Below are 17,850 nucleotides of genomic sequence, written 5' to 3'. Positions count from 1 at the left end.
GACAACCAGACTAATGAATTTAAGGCCTTCAATTATGCAAGGTATTCCACCGTCTCCCGCATCGATGATCTGTAAGGATAGGGTCTTAGGAAAGGAGGGAGTGTGGGTAAAATCAGCTGGCTGCAGATGCTACACTGTTTATCTGAACATTCAGCACCAACCTAGCCCCAACATTGCAGTACGGGAGGTCCAGCAGGCTAAGCAGCTGGCACCGGTGCATTTTCCCTAATGTCTCTGTCATATACAGTACACTTTCCCTAATGTCTCAGTTATATACAGCACACTTTCCCTAATGTCTCGGTCATATACAGCGCACTTTCCCTAATGTCTCGGTCATATACAGCGCACTTTCCCTAATGTCTCGGTCATATACAGCGCACTTTCCCTAATGTCTCGGTCATATACAGCGCACTTTCCCTAATGTCTCGGTCATATACAGCGCACTTTCCCTAATGTCTCGGTCATATACAGCGCACTTTCCCTAATGTCTCGGTCATATACAGCGCACTTTCCCTAATGTCTCGGTCATATACAGCGCACTTTCCCTAATGTCTCGGTCATATACAGCGCACTTTCCCTAATGTCTCGGTCATATACAGCGCACTTTCCCTAATGTCTCGGTCATATACAGCGTACTTTCCCTAATGTCTCGGTCATATACAGCGCACTTTCCCTAATGTCTCGGTCATATACAGCGCACTTTCCCTAATGTCTCGGTCATATACAGCGCACTTTCCCTAATGTCTCGGTCATATACAGCGCACTTTCCCTAATGTCTCGGTCATATACAGCGCACTTTCCCTAATGTCTCGGTCATATACAGCGCACTTTCCCTAATGTCTCAGTCATATACAGCACAAAAAAATGCCTGAAATGAAGTGTATGAAAGAAACTGCAATACTTCAGAAATTGTGAGGCGCCAGAGCTTATTCTGAAATGGAGGGGGTAGATAGACTACTTCGCAGTAGGAAACGTGACTTAACCCTCTGAATTGCATACATCAACACGTCTGCCTTTTCACAACAGGAAATAAAATCAGCTATTAGGCCTAACATGTCTTCCCTACAAATGGCTTTCACATCCAGCAGGAATGGCGGATGTATTTAAATACATCGGGTTCGTGGTGAAACAAGTGTTCTTTTTCAGTAAAATTCAGGTGAAAAGTAATGTGGCTTGTTATTACGGGAATGCGGTAATTGGGGGCCAGCCAGCATATTGAATGAATGAACTAGAGCGCATTCAAAACAGAGCTGCAAGGATCCTGAGACAGTCAAATAAGCATATCCCGACCACTTCTGTCCAGGCTGATGTTCACTGTCTTATAGGCTTCTGTCCAGGCTGTTCAGACTGTAGTGATTTTCAAAGCAGGTCTTGAGAAGCATGTTTCTGTTGGGGCCTACCCATCCCTTTAATCCCAATATACTGTACATGTTGCATAATCTTTTAGTATTAATAAATGCATGCGTGTATTTACTTTGTTTACTACGCTTTGTGAGATTATTCTTCGATAATGAAAAGTGCTTCACAATCACAATAACTACTATATTATTTCTAGGCATGTTATGCTGTTTTACATGCAAGTACAACTGTGCCGTACTCAAAAAGCTGTAATTTTTATTTTATGGTGTAGCAAGAGAGGATGAAAAACAGTATTTCGGTGCTTCAGCCCTAAGGTTTGGGGTTGAAAGTCCGACTGTGCTGTGTTGCCTGAGTTTCTGACTATAGAGCTCATATCTGTCAGCTGTCCGGGTTCTCCTGAAAACACTGAATTCAAATTGTATAATTTTGGACATGTTTTGAAAGCTGCATTACTGAGACACACAGACGAACAAACCTAGCAGTATCACACCTGCGATAATGACCTCAACCTCTGAAAGACCCATTACTGTAACTCTTACTACAATAGATATCTCACGTACTAATAGAGATGCACTTTAGGGCTAGGTGAACTAGACTAAAACAGAGCCATGTGAAGTGTACCATCTTGTAAAGTGCTGAAGCATACAACATTGCTTTTATCAACTGTCTGATATCTAAATACGGCAAACTACAGGGACAAAAACAAAACTCTGGTCCACATCAACCAGTTTAGAACTTCACTCCTGTGTAGTTCAAATCCTCCTATGTTCTTCTGCAACCTTTGAAAACATTAACAATTACCTGAGAAGGATTTAGAAAAATTGTGACTGCATTTTCCCTTTGATATCCTCAACAACAACATTACGGACTACTGAATAATACTACAGTATTTATCTGGTATAAGAATTATCTCATAGCAGTGATTCATTTAACAAAATTGAGACAGAGAAAAGGCAGTAAACAATTGACTAATCTTTTTATCTCTGACAAAAAAAAAATCCTACAGTACAACCATATTTCTCAGCTTAATTTTATCTGAGAATTAATTCCAGTTTCTCACTTCGTCTCAAAATTCAACTGAGAAAACCGCATCTTCATTTATTCCAAAGCCAATTTTTCATTTGGGATTTTCAGCTGGCACTGTTGCTGGATATTTCTAGCTACAGTTATTCTTATTAGCACTCGGAGGCAGTGGAAAGCGCAGTATGCTAAAAGACTTTGTGTCAGTCATCGTAATTACTGTGTTGCCCCCCCCCCCCCCCGATAAATCAATATTCCCAAGCCTCGACCTAGTGCAATTGCTGCTGGTCTGGTGAGGTGAGGAGGCAGAAATAGTAACTGGCTCTGGCTCGGTTTATGAAGATCCAAATCCAATAATCCTTCCAAGTATTTCCTCTGTTTCATATGTCAAGAGAATCAAGACCAGTTAGCTGCTAATCATCTGTGTTGTAAACAAGCTATACAACAATGAAGTTATTGAAATTAGCCAGATGTACTCATGCACACACACACACACACACACACACACACACACACACACGCTACCATTAAGGCCTATATCATTAAACATCCATGCATACATCCAGCTGTTTTCTATCCACCTACCTCCCATCCAATTTGTTTAAGCCATTTCTCGCAGCCAGAGCCCAAAGTTCTCCACATATCCACAAACTGATTGTAGGGCAAACTGCCAACAGTTTATTTCACAAACAGGGGATTGCTATTTATATCAGTTTGACGCATATTGAGCCACATAGGCTCACTACACTCCCGCATAGCGAAGAGGTAGAACCCCCAGTTACAGGAGAACCCCATGCAGCGGAGAGCTAATCGGCTTCCCATTAAACTCGGCTTTCCATTAAAACCCTGCTACAAAGAAGCAGACTCGTGTTCAGTGGATAGGGATTTTCATAGGTGCAACATATTCGCTAATCGCTGGTCGGCGTATTACCTGTGTTGGAACCGGCCAGGTTGTATCTGGAGCTGATCTTCCTGATGATGCTCTCATGGATTTGGTGCCACTCGCTTTCCGTGTTACATCTGAGACAAGGGGTGAAGAGAGAGGTCGGTCACGTTTGATTCTGGTCAGCGCCACAACATCAGCTCATTCGCATTCAGCAATTTCAAGGCTCATTCCAGGGCAACACTGAGGTAAAGGCCTACGGTCCTTCAGTATATGCACAGTCTGATGACTCAGATGGAATTATTTTGCCAGATTACACCATATTTTGCTGGGACGTTTGCTTTCGTGAATACAGTTCGTGGTGACATCGAAATGAGGAAGGCGGTGTCCCAGGGTGGTCCAGTGACCTAAGCTGCTGCCTCTGGTGCCCATGTACTGCTGCGACGTGGGTTCGAATCCAATTTGAATCCGGCCAACAACCTTTGACTCTACCTTTTACTTTCCTTTCTAACACTTCACCAAGCTGTGTTTTGGTTTAGGCCCAATCCATTTGTTTCCATGGCCAATAAAGCTGGTTAAAATGAGTTTTTACATAATCTCAGAGGTGATCAGATCCAGTCTCCAGAATCATCATCGAAATGAAGATGAACATCCTTGGACATGGTGCAGCATTTGGCCGGCGTAGCAAGTTTCGGTACCCAGGCAACCATTTCAGCACCTATGTAGGTCATACTATTACTGTGTCAAAAACTGCTATTTCTATCCCTCCTGGGCTTCCGTGTAGATGTGCTTCAACAGTTCCCGTGTTGGGGGGGTGTGTGTGGAAACTGGTCAACACATTTCATTGCACCAGAATCGGTCCAGTGCGAACGCGAAACAATGTACCTGCCTCTCTGCTTACTTTTCTGCAAGTTTAGCCCATGTAATTCCAATCACCTCTAGTTCATTGTCTATGAAAGCACACTGAAACGCGCTGGGAGCCGAGACTGGCAAGTGAGATTCAAAGGTCAATAAGGAGACCACTCACGCGTAAACCTTCAACAGGTGGTCGTCTTTGGAGTCCGCCGTGAGGAGGTCCGCGATGCTGACTACGGCGCAGCCAAATGGCCGCCTGTACTGGACGCTGCAGAGGTTCTTCTTCTCCCCGGCGCCCATGCGCCCTGCAAACAATGACAGCAAAGACCACACAATCAACATCTACTGTGTCTGTATCAGCCAAAAGGTTGCTGGTTTCAATCCCAGATAGATCTGGGTTTTGTCGCCCCGGGTAATGTGTTAAATGACTACAACGTTAGACGTGTTCGTTCGTTACCATATTATGTTTATTGTAGTGTGACAACCGTACTGTAATTATCAACTAGAGTTCTATGATAATCTGTGATGAGAGTAAGCACTGAAGATGAAACTTGTTGGAATCTCACCGATTCTAATTATGTGAACCACGATGTAGACGTCTTTCCGGAGATCACTGCTCCCCAAATCCTGAAGAGAGGAAAAACATGCAGATTTAACGAAAGGGCTATGTTACTGCAGTGTCCAGCTACCAATAACAGACAAAAGGCCACTTCTATCCGTATTCCTCTGGAGGGCACGGAAGACACCGGATAAGTTCAGTACTCACTACAAAGAGGGTGCACTGCCTCTCCGTCTTCTCGGGCGACTTGGGCACTCCATTCTTATTCAGCCTCACAAAGAACCGTTCGCTGGGAGGAAAGAAGATGGGAGAGGAGTAAGAGAGTTCAATCAGTTCCCCCCATGTCATAAATCAAATAAAAACCACATTGGGCATGACGGCAAACAACAGGGGAGGGGGGTTTTCCAATGTGGTACTAACCAGATTACAAGTAGATGTGATGTGTTGTAATGGTGTTTACATAACAATTAGATAGGTTCACTCAGGGCGAACTGAAGTACAAGCAGATGTAGTTCATTAGTGCACAAGAGTCCTCCAAGAGTAAGAACACAAGGTAAAATGGGAGAATAGAAAGGATTTCCTGCACTTGAATCATTAACGTCAGGGACACATGACGCGACAGCAAGCAACAGTGAAAAACACTTCATTCCATAACCGATAACACAAGGAAGCTACGCGTGTTTCTACCAAAGACGATGAAATATTCATAGAGGGAATTTGGTGAGTTCTCCCAGAGAGATACCCACAAAGAGCTGTTGACAAACTGAAAGTGTGTAAGAGTAGATAAGAATGTTCTGAAGTCAGCGCTTAGCAAAAACATTGGGGATAAACTGCAATTTTGGCTGTCAATAATTTTATAGTATAGCAGAGAAATAAGGAGAATCATTTATAACAAATAGGAGAAAAGCCATTCAATGGCAAATGGAATATTTAATAAATGAAACACTTCTGACTTCTTGCTACCTAGAAACACATAGCAATGTTAAAATGATAACTTATTTATTTACAGTAAAAGCTCTATTGCCTTATTGTTTTATGTACCAGTTTCATTTGAACAGAATATGCCACCGTGGCATTACAAAGCTGAGAGGGCATAGAGGACAGTCCCTGTCTCCGCCACAACCCCCCGCTGTGCTTGTCCCTCCCACTGCCAACAGCCAGCTAATCCCGTTAGGTGACTTTCACAGCCCTCAGATAAGCAGAGTTAGCCTTGTAATGCCGGAACAGTGAGCCAAGTCGAGCCTCGCTACAGCCGCTGTGATCCAGCCGTGAGACAGAGAGCAGATTCCTATGCATTAGGCATGGTAGGCGCGCACACTCACTCATAGTCGCTGTGCTGCGCTCTCACACGTGCACTTCAACATCCAATTAACATCACATTGTTGAAATCTCATCCTTCCATTACTACAGGGCTGGTGCATGCCCCCCCCCCCCCCCCCCCCCCCCCGCCACACACAGCCCCAAACCAAGCTTCTGACCGGTCGGTGCCACACCACCAGCAGTCCCTGGTTGGACCTTATTGCTCCCTATCACTGGGTTAATTTCCATAAGATGAATGGCCCAGTCCCTCTCAGCAGCCCCAGTGGGGGAGTTCGGAGAGTTTGGTTTCCCACCCGGTATCAACGACTGCATTAGCAGGCCTTGCGGACACAAGCATGGGCCAGGCTCATCCCGGTGTGTGCCGAAGACTGGCGGAATTAACCGCGCTGACTGTCTGTCGGCGAGGAACCGCTGAGCAGACAGAAAAAAATAGGTCTGGAGACATGGGGTTTACGACTTCCTGTAGTATGATGGTCTCCACATGTAAACTTCTGATATACTCAGCAAACCACCAGCTGTCATTCAGTGCATCTGTTTTTTTTTTTACACAGTTAGATTTGTACCCACGGCCCTCAACGTAGACCAACAAATATTTCTGCTCTCCTTACATATTCTGTCTTGACTCGTGTATCATTTTTGGCATGAAATTATATTTTGCTTCTTATTCTCTTGATTTTAATTCATCTGCTGCTATTGTTGATTGTCTGTTTTTACTGCGTTGTTAGGAGCCTGAAACACAAGCATTTAGAAACACCCAGCAATTACATCTGCCAATCTGAGCCTGCAACTGGCACATAGGAACACACTGAAAAGCTTAAGAAAGCCGTGCCACCGAGTTTCTCTAAATCAAGTGTTACAGATGCGGTATCAACATATCAACATCCTGTTATTGAAGGAATCTTTTTGCACAGCAGGAACTGTCAACGTTAGCCCATTCATTATTCACAAAAGACTGCTAAAGTTTTTAACTTCCTCTAAGAAAACATCAGACATAAGCCAGACTGAAAAATTTACCAACAAATGTAAATTAATGACAGTCCACAGGACATTCTCTGTCGCTGAAGGATTATTCTTCAGCCATGAGAAACTGGCTCAGATTAAGATGCGCCATCTGAACTCAGAGACTGAAACAACAATGGCATATGGCTCCAAAGGCGCATCTAACCCGTGCCCGGTTCCAGGCATACCATGCGATGTCAGTAGAAGACAAATAAATTCAGTCTCCGCTTTTCCCCATCTGGTTGTTCTATCATTAGGACTCTAGGCTGTTTACCTGGCTGATCGAACAATAGGTGGGTGTGTACACAGCAGCTAGACATTGCCTCTCATCCATCCATGCCTAGTCTGGTTAAAACTGACTAGAGCGCGGAAACCAATTTGTTTCTATTCCATCCAGGCTTGAATGACTGTTGACAGACGAACAGCGACAGAGAATGATTCCTGTCAAAGGATGGGTGGATGGATTGTCAGTTTCCTTCACACTTGTGAGGGGATTTGTGCTTATAGAGGCGCCTGTGTGTATGTGTGTGACGGCGCTTGTTTGCGATTAAAGGTGTTTCTAATATATGTATGAGGGTGAGTGTGCTTGCCGGCCTTTGTGAGTGAGCGTGGATGTGCGCTTTGTTCGTTTGTGAGTGTATGTCTGAGTGTGTGTGCGCGTGTGTCTGTGTTGAGGTTATTAAATACAACACAGCTGCCATGTCTGACTCTAACAGGGGCTGCCGCTGGGCCGGCGTTGCTGTCGTGCTCTCTCTGTCCTTAAGCCGCAGCTGAGAAAGAGCAGGTCGGCCCCACGGACCACCCATCTGGCCCCAGTCATACCCGGCACCAACACCACACCGTGGGGACTAATTACCTGGCTGTCAGCCAGACAGAGGAAACAGCCTTGGACAGAAGCCATTAAACAGAGTCTCCCGCATGGCATCGTTTCTCCACCAAGACAACGGAAGATAAGCCTGGGGAAAAAAAATCTAGACGGGCAAGCAAAGGCTCAAACTCCCAGTCAACTAAAGAACAATAAACAGGGAACAAAATAGCTCCACACCACAGCCAGATATAAATAGGGGGGGAGCGGTGTTCATGAATTAGCTAATACGGGAAACAGACACATGCATAGAGACATTGATTTCTATGAACATGGCTGGAGGCCAAGTTGTATCTGAAACCTCTGGGCTTAGAGAGGCAGAAACCCATCAACCCGGGTGAGAATAACAACTGATATGGTCATTCAGACTCATTCTGTGAATGCACCTGAGCTACAGGTCCGGTATACATAATTCTAAGTATAATTCCTTCTGGATGAAAGCTCTTAAAGAGACAGATGAATTGCCAGACCAATGTACTTGGTTGCAGGCTTTTTAAAAGGTATAGAAATGACAGAGCAAAAGAGAGTGAGTGCCGGTAGGAGCTAAAATGATGATAATACGATCGGAGCTAATTATCCTTTCTTGGCAAAGTGCTAGCTGGGAAAGCGAACTAAAATTACCTTTATTATAACAGACTCCAAATCGGGGAGTTAAAGAGAGTCGAAAGAGCCAAGACAAAACATTTAAAACACTTGAAAGTGACTCCCGCTGGCACTTGACGCAGGTAAAAATATTGTGTTCTGTATTCAGAATGTGCACCGTGCGCCATATTTCCCACTGCATATTCTACAATAAAGCAGACAACACACTCTAAACACAGCCTTGTACAGGGACGGTAAAAATAGCTGCTCTCTCGTGTGAAATTAGCTAACCCAGAGTTTCTAAAACTGTTGCCTAAGTACCAGCAAATCACAACATTCTTCCTTATGGGATCACTCATGTACAAAATAATCTTTACTACCCTAATACATTGTTATGATTCAAGCAACTTTATTCTCTGTTCTAAGACATATTGGAGCACTTGTGAACATATGTTCCACACATTAGGCTACTCTAAATGTTAATAAGCACCTCTATATGACACACAATTTTTTTTTAAAGTGGGTACCCAAATTATTAATGCGTCCAGTATAGATAGTGGTTGTAATAGAGGCACATAGAAAACAGCTACCAGTTCATGAGAGTCCTACTGTTAAGTTAAGTGGTCATGATGGCTAAGAGGCCAAACCGAGTCAAATTCGTAGGAGTGAAATAGAAAGCACTCTGTATGAGCCAAACGCGAAATAGTCGCCCGTGGGTACACGAGCAGCTCGGGCTCCACGAAGGAAGTGTCAATGCAATCAGTCACATTTTTTAGTTATTTGCCACAGACCAACCTGCATTAGACTCGAGTTTGAGAAACACTAAGCTAGCCACTCACAGAAAATCACAGGAAAAAGTTTAAAGACTAACTCATAGCCAAGGTAAGGCTTTGTGTGGGGGCGGAAAAAATGTTGGATGACAAGATATTCTGCAGAAAAACTATAGTTTATTTTATTAAACACTAAACCACAAACCATTTATCCAATTATTAGTTTCTATCACTAGGAAGCTGTTTCACATAGCCTTTTAAAGCTGCATTTTGTTGAGTACATTATTTTGAGAGTTGGAATGAGATGTCTGCCCTTTGACTCTTGGCACTCACCTCTTCGGTGGAACCAAATGACAATGGCTCAGACAAACATGTGTGGAGTGTGTGTGTGTTCATGTGTGTATTCATCCAATTGCACGTTTGGTATTCCTTCACCTGTAGTTAGTCACTCATGTGCCTCCATCATAATTACGCCCAACCATGACCCCCTCGTCCAAGAGAGACTGGGTTTGAGCCAAGCTTGTGATCATAGCCCGATGATAGAAACATGGTCTTGCCCATTAAAACTAGGACACAAGCATTTACTGTCCAAGACCTTAGAACCACAGTCCAAGAGGATTAGTGTCTCAACAGAGGTCGACAGAAAAATGTGTGACACACTTGTTGGTAGACACCAGCACAGGGCAAATTATGTCCAATTTATTGTTAAGGGCAAAGAAATCTTGGTTAACCCAGAACGTAAGTATTGTGTAACTGATCAGGTTCTAGGTCCATATTTGTTAAAATACAAGATTGGCATCAAGTCAATGGACCGAATCTCCACTCCTCTTCCGAAAAGTTGCTAACACCTGCATATTCAGGATTAGCCCAAGGCACCTGAGCAAGTGCAGCTTGTTGTGCCCCACAAACCGCTTTTCAATACATTTCTATGGTGCCGTTTATGTTAATGTAGTTTGTCCACAAGAGATGAGTCTTAAAGATCCTCACCACTGTGTCAGAGGACAATTAAACAACATTAGACCCTCCTGACTTCATTGTAAACATTAATTACAGTAATCTATACCATGACAGATTGCTGCAGACATAACCAAAGGGAGTTGCAGCCCAACAACATAATGAGTTCCCTCCAGGTATCATCACACACATACATACAACAGCATCCTCTCTATAGAAATGTATAATGCAGTAGAAAAGGGGTGGGGGCACATAACAAAACTGTGTTCATCCTTCTGGGCAATTCAATCTGGAGCAGCTGCTAGCTGGTGTAAATAGTTGAATAGACAATCTGAACTCAGACTCTAAAATCAACACAGCATCCAGCATAATAATGTGTGCTGTTTATCAGGCGTTTGTTCCCAAAGTGACTCAGGCGATGCCTTCATGCATGGCACATGTGGGCGGAACGATACCCACGATAGTAGTGCCGAGATTTACTTTGCTTTGGCAACTGAGTGGCACAAAACCCAGAGCAAATCACTTCAAAGGCATAAGTTGAACGCACGTCGGGTACGCTAAGTTTAAGTAAGAATTCCACGGTGGATACGAGAAGAGGATGTCACGTTTCGTTTACCTGAGCGGTCTGTTCTCCCTACTGTCGTAGATGTGGAAGAACACCTCGAGTTCCTCTCCCAGGCTGAAGCTCATCAGACTTTTCATGTGGACGAAGAGGTGGTGTGTGCTGGCCGGGACCGGGGTCTCCTTCTTGCGGTGTCGGTGCTCCATCTGAAGAAGTTTTTACACAAGTTAATTGTCTTCGTCATAAATGAACCCAAGTCCATCTGCAAGTTCACACATAGGACCTCAGAGGACATAATCTGACACAAACACAAGGTCAACTTTCAGAAACATGACGGTCACTAAGCTCTTGTAAAATGTTTTTCAATTAGAAGAAGGGATGTCAGGACTAGTGTGTCAAATGGGATGTCAAAATGGCTGTCAGCTAGGCCAAGCACATTTCGGCTTTATTACCCTACAGGGTTTTCCTAAAGAAGACGGTATTGCTATTGCTTTTGAAATGAACAGACTTAATTCAGCTTTGACCTGCATGAAAAAGGAACTGGACGTGACTTAAACATATTGAAGAGGACCCAGCTCTGTTAAAATAGACACTTATTATCTTTGACCTTTAACATGTCCAGCCAATTCACCTTCAGTTCCATTAGATTTTAGTAAAGGTAAGCTGTTTGTAGTTACATGAGTACAGCAGGTAAAGTGGAGAGGGAACTTTGAATTACTTCAAATACGGTATATGCAGCATTTTCTACCTTTCGCACCAATACCCCAAGTGAATCAAGGGAAAAGCTTGGCACATTTTCGCATAAATGTGTTAAGTATTCTATTAGGTTCTAGAGGCTGCTTTTTCACTGCACGCTTTCTTAATAGTCGCCCAAATCTAATTTGTTTCAGTTAATGCGCTGTCTAAAATACACGATCAGTCACAAAACACGAACGCCCACACACACACAAGCCTTGGCTGAAAGAATGTGACATAACAGGCTGCTTCAAGGCCATTACATCTCTTTTATTAACTAAGAAACAAACGTGCATTGACAGTGCACCCAGAGAATCAAGCGTTGACGCACTCCTAAGCACAATAATAATATGTGATTCAACCAGTTTAAATTTGCTATATATGGAGCACCAGGTAGCCTAGTGGCTAGAATATCTCGAAACCCCTGACTGGCAAAGAAAAAAAAAATCTGTACTTCTCTCCTGGGATAAAAAAAGCAGTTCATTCAAATATCCCCTTTATGTCAGTCAGCTGGGCAGAGAGTGAAGGGTGATTAGTAGTTTTGTTATTACAGACCAAGTCACTATTAAGTACAGAAAAGGCAGTTCTCATGCTCCTTGGTCACCATCTGAAAAGGACCTAGCACTTCCAAGTAGCACAGCGCTCTAAGGTGCTATGTTGTGGCACTAACAGACCACAAAAGTCTAGGTTCAAATTGACAAGTGGCTGGTAAAGCTCATGAGCATCGCAAATTGTCCGGCGTCGTAAGCTGGGGTTTTCCCAGTCTCAACGTGCCCTAGCAACCCTTCGAGGAGGCTCCCGAGCCTGCAACGCGGCCAGGTGAGGGAGCACGCCTGGAACAGTGCTACGTCCCGGTTGGATGAGCAGCGTGGAGCCAATCAGAATGCCTTGGAGGAAAGCTTAGTGTGACATTGAACTTTTCCAAATCCATTCGGTTCGTTCTCATTTTCGGATGTATAAAATTTCATATGACGAAACTGGTGAAAGTTTAAAAAGGGGTACAAAATAAAATATTTTTATTGTAAAAGCGCGTGTTAAATAAGCTTTGAGCAAGGACTCAATCCACCTTAAAACTCTCTCAACTCACACGCACGCACACCACACCAGATGGCTGAAACCGTCCCGGCCAATGCCTGCACTGCAAATATTTGAACTTTTCCTTCAGAGAGGACAGATAGAGGTGGAGCAGAGAGAGAAGAGAGGGATGAAGGAGAGGAGGGCAGCAGCCAGGCGTTGACACTTTGTTCTCTGCGACTCGCGTAACAGGGTTAAGCTCCTTGTTCAGCTTCATCTGGAATAAATAAGCTTACAGTTTGTGAGAACTGATGGAATTTCATTAGCAGGTCTTTTTTTTTTCTCTGCCTCAATTATACAGTACATTAACAGCCGAGGAACTAAGTTGTGGTATGTTTCTGTCTTCTGTCTTGTATAATTTAGCCATGTACACGCCACATATATACAACTAGATTTACAGACATTAATGCATAATTTCTCTGGATGGTATCGGGATTTGAACCTACTATTTAAGCCCATGTGAGAGTGGAGTGTTGACCCAGGTAGACCTGAACTGGATAACAGTGTGGCGAATAATATTGGATTTATTTATTAGTCTTTCAAAGTGTATCTTAAGTAACACATATTAGCCATTCGTATATTAAATTGACATATTAGGCAATCCAAACAAACGTTATCAGATGGGTTTACAGTTTTGATGTCAGAATTTTTTACTTAATACTGTTCAAATTCTGTTACATTCCAATAGCAATAAGGCACCACCTGGATGTGTAGCATTTGGCCAAAATACCAAGTCTAAAGGCTGTGTCCAAGCTCTCTGCATTCGGTCATGGCTAAGAACAGCTAGGTACATTCACCCTTTATCTTTTTTTTTTAATAGTTTTTATTATGCGAGTACAAACAAAAACAAGGAGGTAGGGCAACAAACAACCTGGTCAACCTGGCTTTCCAATCCAAGTATTTACCATAACTTAACAATATCCTCTTTACAATAGGAAAAAACAAAAACAAAATCACAATGCATATTTCCTTTCCCTTTATACATACAGTACTCGAACTAGACAAACCATTTAATGCATTCACCCTTTATCAAGTCCCCTTGTGCGTTAATTATTTTTTAATATTTTTAAACCGTTTAGTAGTTGTACAGAGACCCAGCCCAAACCCAAAAAAGCAAGCAACACAGATGGAGTAGCACAGAGCCTAGTTCATTTCTCTCAAACTCAATTAAGTCTCAGTTAGTGGCAGGGTTTGGTGGATGTAGACTTGACTAATCTCAAGGCCCTTTGCACCATTTCACCGCAAATAAATCAATATGACTCAGAGAGAAGACGTCTTATCTAGCGACCCTTCGCACAAACCAGGTTCCTACTGACCCAAGCACATTTGCCATCTAATGAAGCTACGTAACGCCTCGACTAAACAAGCTACATAATGCGCACAGGCACTAATAGCACAGCGCCTGTCAACAAACATTACCAAGAAATTAAACGGCCTCTCCGTTTAATGACGGCGGCGTTGTTCCTCGTCCATGGCGGTGTAAGAGTAATTGTCTCATTCCCCCCCTTTTGTATCGTCCCTTTCAGTTAGCAGGGAATTACTGTCATTTTCCGGTTCTTACACTCTGTAATGGAGGTGAATTACAGGCTTTCATTACTCTCAAAATTCCCCTTTTTCTTAACCCCCTACACTTTTTTGTTTGGCAAAAAGGATTAAGTGCCTCATTTATGCTCTGTGCTAAAAGAAAAGCTGTGTTTGCGTCGGGATTTGAGCATCCGGCGAGGGATGCGGTTGCCATGGTTACGGGCCAAGTGATGGGGGAAGTGCAGCCTGGGGACGAGACTGATGAAGGGAGAGACAAAGGGCGACTAATGCACCTTCTCTCTACCTTGCAGATAGAAAATGTGCCCCCCCCCACCCCTCCACCCCCCAAATTGCAAAGGAATACTGGCACACACTCAGAAGACACAAGGGCTATGTGACTAATACTGTGCGTGCGTGTGTGTGTGTGTGTGTATGTCTGTGGTAATGGATTCTGTATTTTCCCTTGATGCTCATTCAGGGGCAAGGTAGTAGCCAATGGCATGTCCTCTGACTGAAAATGTTCCTCTCCTTATTTATTACAAAAAATAAAATGTCCTGCAACTTCACACAAATGCAGCAAACAGCAGTCGTGAGAATGTTCTTGGTACAGGGGAACAAAACTTACAAGTTTGAAGAGTTCTGTGACACTGATCTCATCTGGATCCACCATGCTGAACTCCCTCCGAGGTACCAGGTCCAAACATAGCTGTCTGGAACACACACACACGACTGAGTACAACGAACCATTCAGAGGGGACACTCTTGACAGAACCGAAAGACTGATGTGTGTCACAGTGAGGACCCCTTCTCAGTCTGTCATGGAAAGACTGTCTTACTCCATGGCATGTTCAAAAGGCTTAAGAGAGAGGGTTGTCTGCGGTATCATTCCGTTCATCCTGTTGACAGACTAAAGAATGTATGTGTTTGCGTGTGCGCGCGTCTGTCTATTTTTAAAGGGAACTTATGCCGTAAGTGCCAGGATAGGAGGTTTTCATTCAAAGATGGAGAGAAGACCAAAACTGTGTGTCCATGTGTGTGTTGAGGGAGGGGGTGAGGTCTGTCACCACTTACTCGTTGCCCCAGTCCAGCCGAGCAGTGATGTGGTGTTTGACATCTCTCATACGGTCGTTGGTGAGGTGACCGACTAGAACCTGTCTTCTAAGGTCTAGGATCTCATTCATTACATGCCACAACCGATGAAACAGATCTCCCTCATTCTTCTGCAGCGAGAGAGGGAGAGTAGGAGAGGGGGAGGGAGAGAGGGAGAGTAGGAGGGGGGGAGAGACGGAGAGCAGGAGACGGAGAGCGTGAGAGAGGGAGAGTAGGAGAGGGGGAGAGTGAGAGGTAGAGAGTGAGAGAAGGAGAGTAGGAGTGGGGGAGTGAGAGAGGGAGAGTAGGAGAGGGGGAGAGTGGGAAAGGGAGAGTAGGAAAGGGGGAGTGAGAGTAAGAGAGGGAGAGAGTGAAAGTAGGAGTGGGGGAGAGAGAGTGAGAAAGGGAGAGTAGGAGTGGGGGAGAGAGAGTGAGAGTAGGAGAGTAGGAGAGGGGGAGAGTGAGAGTAGGAGAGTGAGAGAGGGAGAGCAGGAGTGGGAGAGAGTGAGAGTAGGAGTGGGGAAGGGAGAGGGTGAGCAGAAAGAACAGAGAAATCGCAGAGTTCCGACTGTCAGCCTCGCATGAGAAATGATGCATCGCAAATGAAGATTCTCTGTCTAACCTAATTCAACTTGTATTTAATTGTCTGCGCTGATAACTGATCACACACACAAACAAAATCAATGTGACTAATGAATATGAAGTGCCTCCACGGCTGAGCCAAACTATATTCTTCACTTGTTAAAAAGCATTCGTCAAAGATTCAGTCATATTCATCTTCCTACTGGAGGTAGGGTTTACTCATGCGTGTGTGTGTGTCTGCACATGCGTGTGTATGTGGAAATTCATGCATGCCCGTGCGTATTCCTGCGCGCTCCTACATGCGTGTGTTGAGCGCTCTTTACCACGTAGAGCCGTTTCCACATGGCGCCCCAGTCTCTCAGGGTGGATGTCATCTCTGTGATGACCGAGTCCTCCATGGGGATTACCGTCTCAAACTGCCTGTGGATCAGAGCGGAGGAAAGACGGGAGAGTCTAGTTACTGCCGTTCACACACCCGACCCAGGCTTTAAACATTTACATTAGACTCATTCAGCCGACTCCCTACGGTTGCAAGCGCGTACATTTCCATTCAAGTCATTAAGCAGGCTCTCTTCGCCAAAGTCACAGTAGTGACCTCGTACATTCCTTATAGAGGTCGACTGATAGTGGACTTTTTAAAGGCCGATAAAATAAAGAAGGTTTGGCGGAGGAAAAAGCTGATAGGCGATTAATCGGCCGATACCATCCCCCCACAATCTTTTACATTATTAAAAACAGTTTAACTGTTGGACTGAACATCTAAACCTAAATAAACAACTGAAACTGAATATCAAACTGACTGTTTCTAGTACGCAAAATAACAATGTTGCTAGGAGCTATATCAGAGTTTACATTAGCCTTTTTTATCACTGCCAATATGGCTGGAAACATTCCAGAAATCCAGCCATATAGAACAGCTACCGAACATATGTTCTAAACTGCCATATAATAGCCTACATTTAAACACCAATAATCCAACAAATGTTTTTTATTTAAATTAGTCATGAACTTTTCACAATCTTTGTGAAATTAGCTTATAGACTACCACTAGGGCTTTTGCAAATATTACATAAATTAGTGGCCTTTTTTTGTGGCCAGCCTAAGGTACACATGTGCAATAATCATGCTGTCTAACCAGCATCTTGACATGCCACAATTGTGAGCTGGATGAATTATTTCTGCAAAGGGGAAGTGCTCACTAACACAGATTTAGACAGATTTGTGAACAATATTTGAGAGACATAGGCCTTTTGTGTACATAGAGAAAGTCTTAGATCTTTGAGTTCAGCTCATGATAAATGGGGGCAAAAACAAGAGTGTTGCATTTATAATTTAGTTTGGTGTACAGTGGGGAGAACAAGTATTTGATACACTGCTGATTTTGCAGGTTTTACTACTTAAAAAGCATGTAGAGGTCTGTCATTTTACAACTGTGAGTGACTGAATCAAAAAAAAAGAAATCCAGAAAATCACATTGTATGATTTTAAAATAATTAATTTGCATTTTATTGCATGACATAAGTATTTGATCACCTACCAACCAGTAAGAATTCCAGCTCTCACAGACCTGTTAGTTTTTCTTTTTAGAAGCCCTCCTGTTCTCCACTAATTACCTGTATTAACTGTACCTGTTTGAACTCGTTACCTGTATAAAAGACACCTGTCCACACAATCAAACAGACTTCAACCTCTCCACAATGGCCAAGACCAGAGAGCTGTGTAAGGACATTAAGGATAAAATTGGAGACATGCACAAGGCTGGGATGGGCTACAGGACAATAGGCAAGCAGCTTGGTGAGAAGGCAACAACTGTTGGCGCAATTATTAGAAAATGGAAGAAATTCAAGATGACTGTCAATCTCCCTCGATCTGGGGCTCCATGCAAGATCTCACCTCGTGGGGCATCAATGATCATGAAGAAGGTGAGGGATCAGCCCAGAACTACAAAGTATGTAGTTCTGACCATCTAGATGATCCAGAGGAGGAATGGGAGAAGGTCATGTGGTCTGATGAGACAAAAATAGATCAGTTTTGTCTAAACTCCACTAGCCGTGTTTGGAGGAAGAAGAAGGATGAGTACAACCCCAAGAACACCATCCCAACCATGAAGCATGGAGG

General features: G+C 43.7%; 1 protein-coding gene across 12 annotated transcripts in view; it reads right to left on the bottom strand.

The window, feature by feature from the left end:
• The window catches only part of dock4b (dedicator of cytokinesis 4b), a 109,994-nt gene that overhangs the window by 54,580 nt on the left and 37,564 nt on the right, over positions 1-17,850 (bottom strand). For 8 of the 12 annotated variants that reach the window (XM_010896501.4, XM_010896508.4, XM_010896505.4 and 5 more), the window contains exons 5-12: positions 16,032-16,152; positions 15,133-15,281; positions 14,687-14,771; positions 10,783-10,934; positions 4,884-4,965; positions 4,684-4,744; positions 4,290-4,422; positions 3,311-3,399 (exon numbers count right to left, since the gene is read on the bottom strand). In XM_010896501.4, the coding sequence (XP_010894803.2) occupies positions 3,311-3,399; positions 4,290-4,422; positions 4,684-4,744; positions 4,884-4,965; positions 10,783-10,934; positions 14,687-14,771; positions 15,133-15,281; positions 16,032-16,152 (872 nt within the window). The remainder of the gene's footprint in view (positions 1-3,310; positions 3,400-4,289; positions 4,423-4,683; positions 4,745-4,883; positions 4,966-10,782; positions 10,935-14,686; positions 14,772-15,132; positions 15,282-16,031; positions 16,153-17,850) is intronic. The other 4 variants (XM_010896502.4, XM_010896506.4, XM_010896511.5 and 1 more) reach the window with 1 other exon arrangement.

The sequence above is a fragment of the Esox lucius genome, chromosome 23, assembly GCF_011004845.1.
Source record: "Esox lucius isolate fEsoLuc1 chromosome 23, fEsoLuc1.pri, whole genome shotgun sequence".
NCBI classification, from domain to species: Eukaryota; Metazoa; Chordata; class Actinopteri; order Esociformes; family Esocidae; genus Esox; species Esox lucius.
Note: the sequence above shows the minus strand (reverse complement) of the source record. Positions and strands in the feature narration are given on the sequence as shown.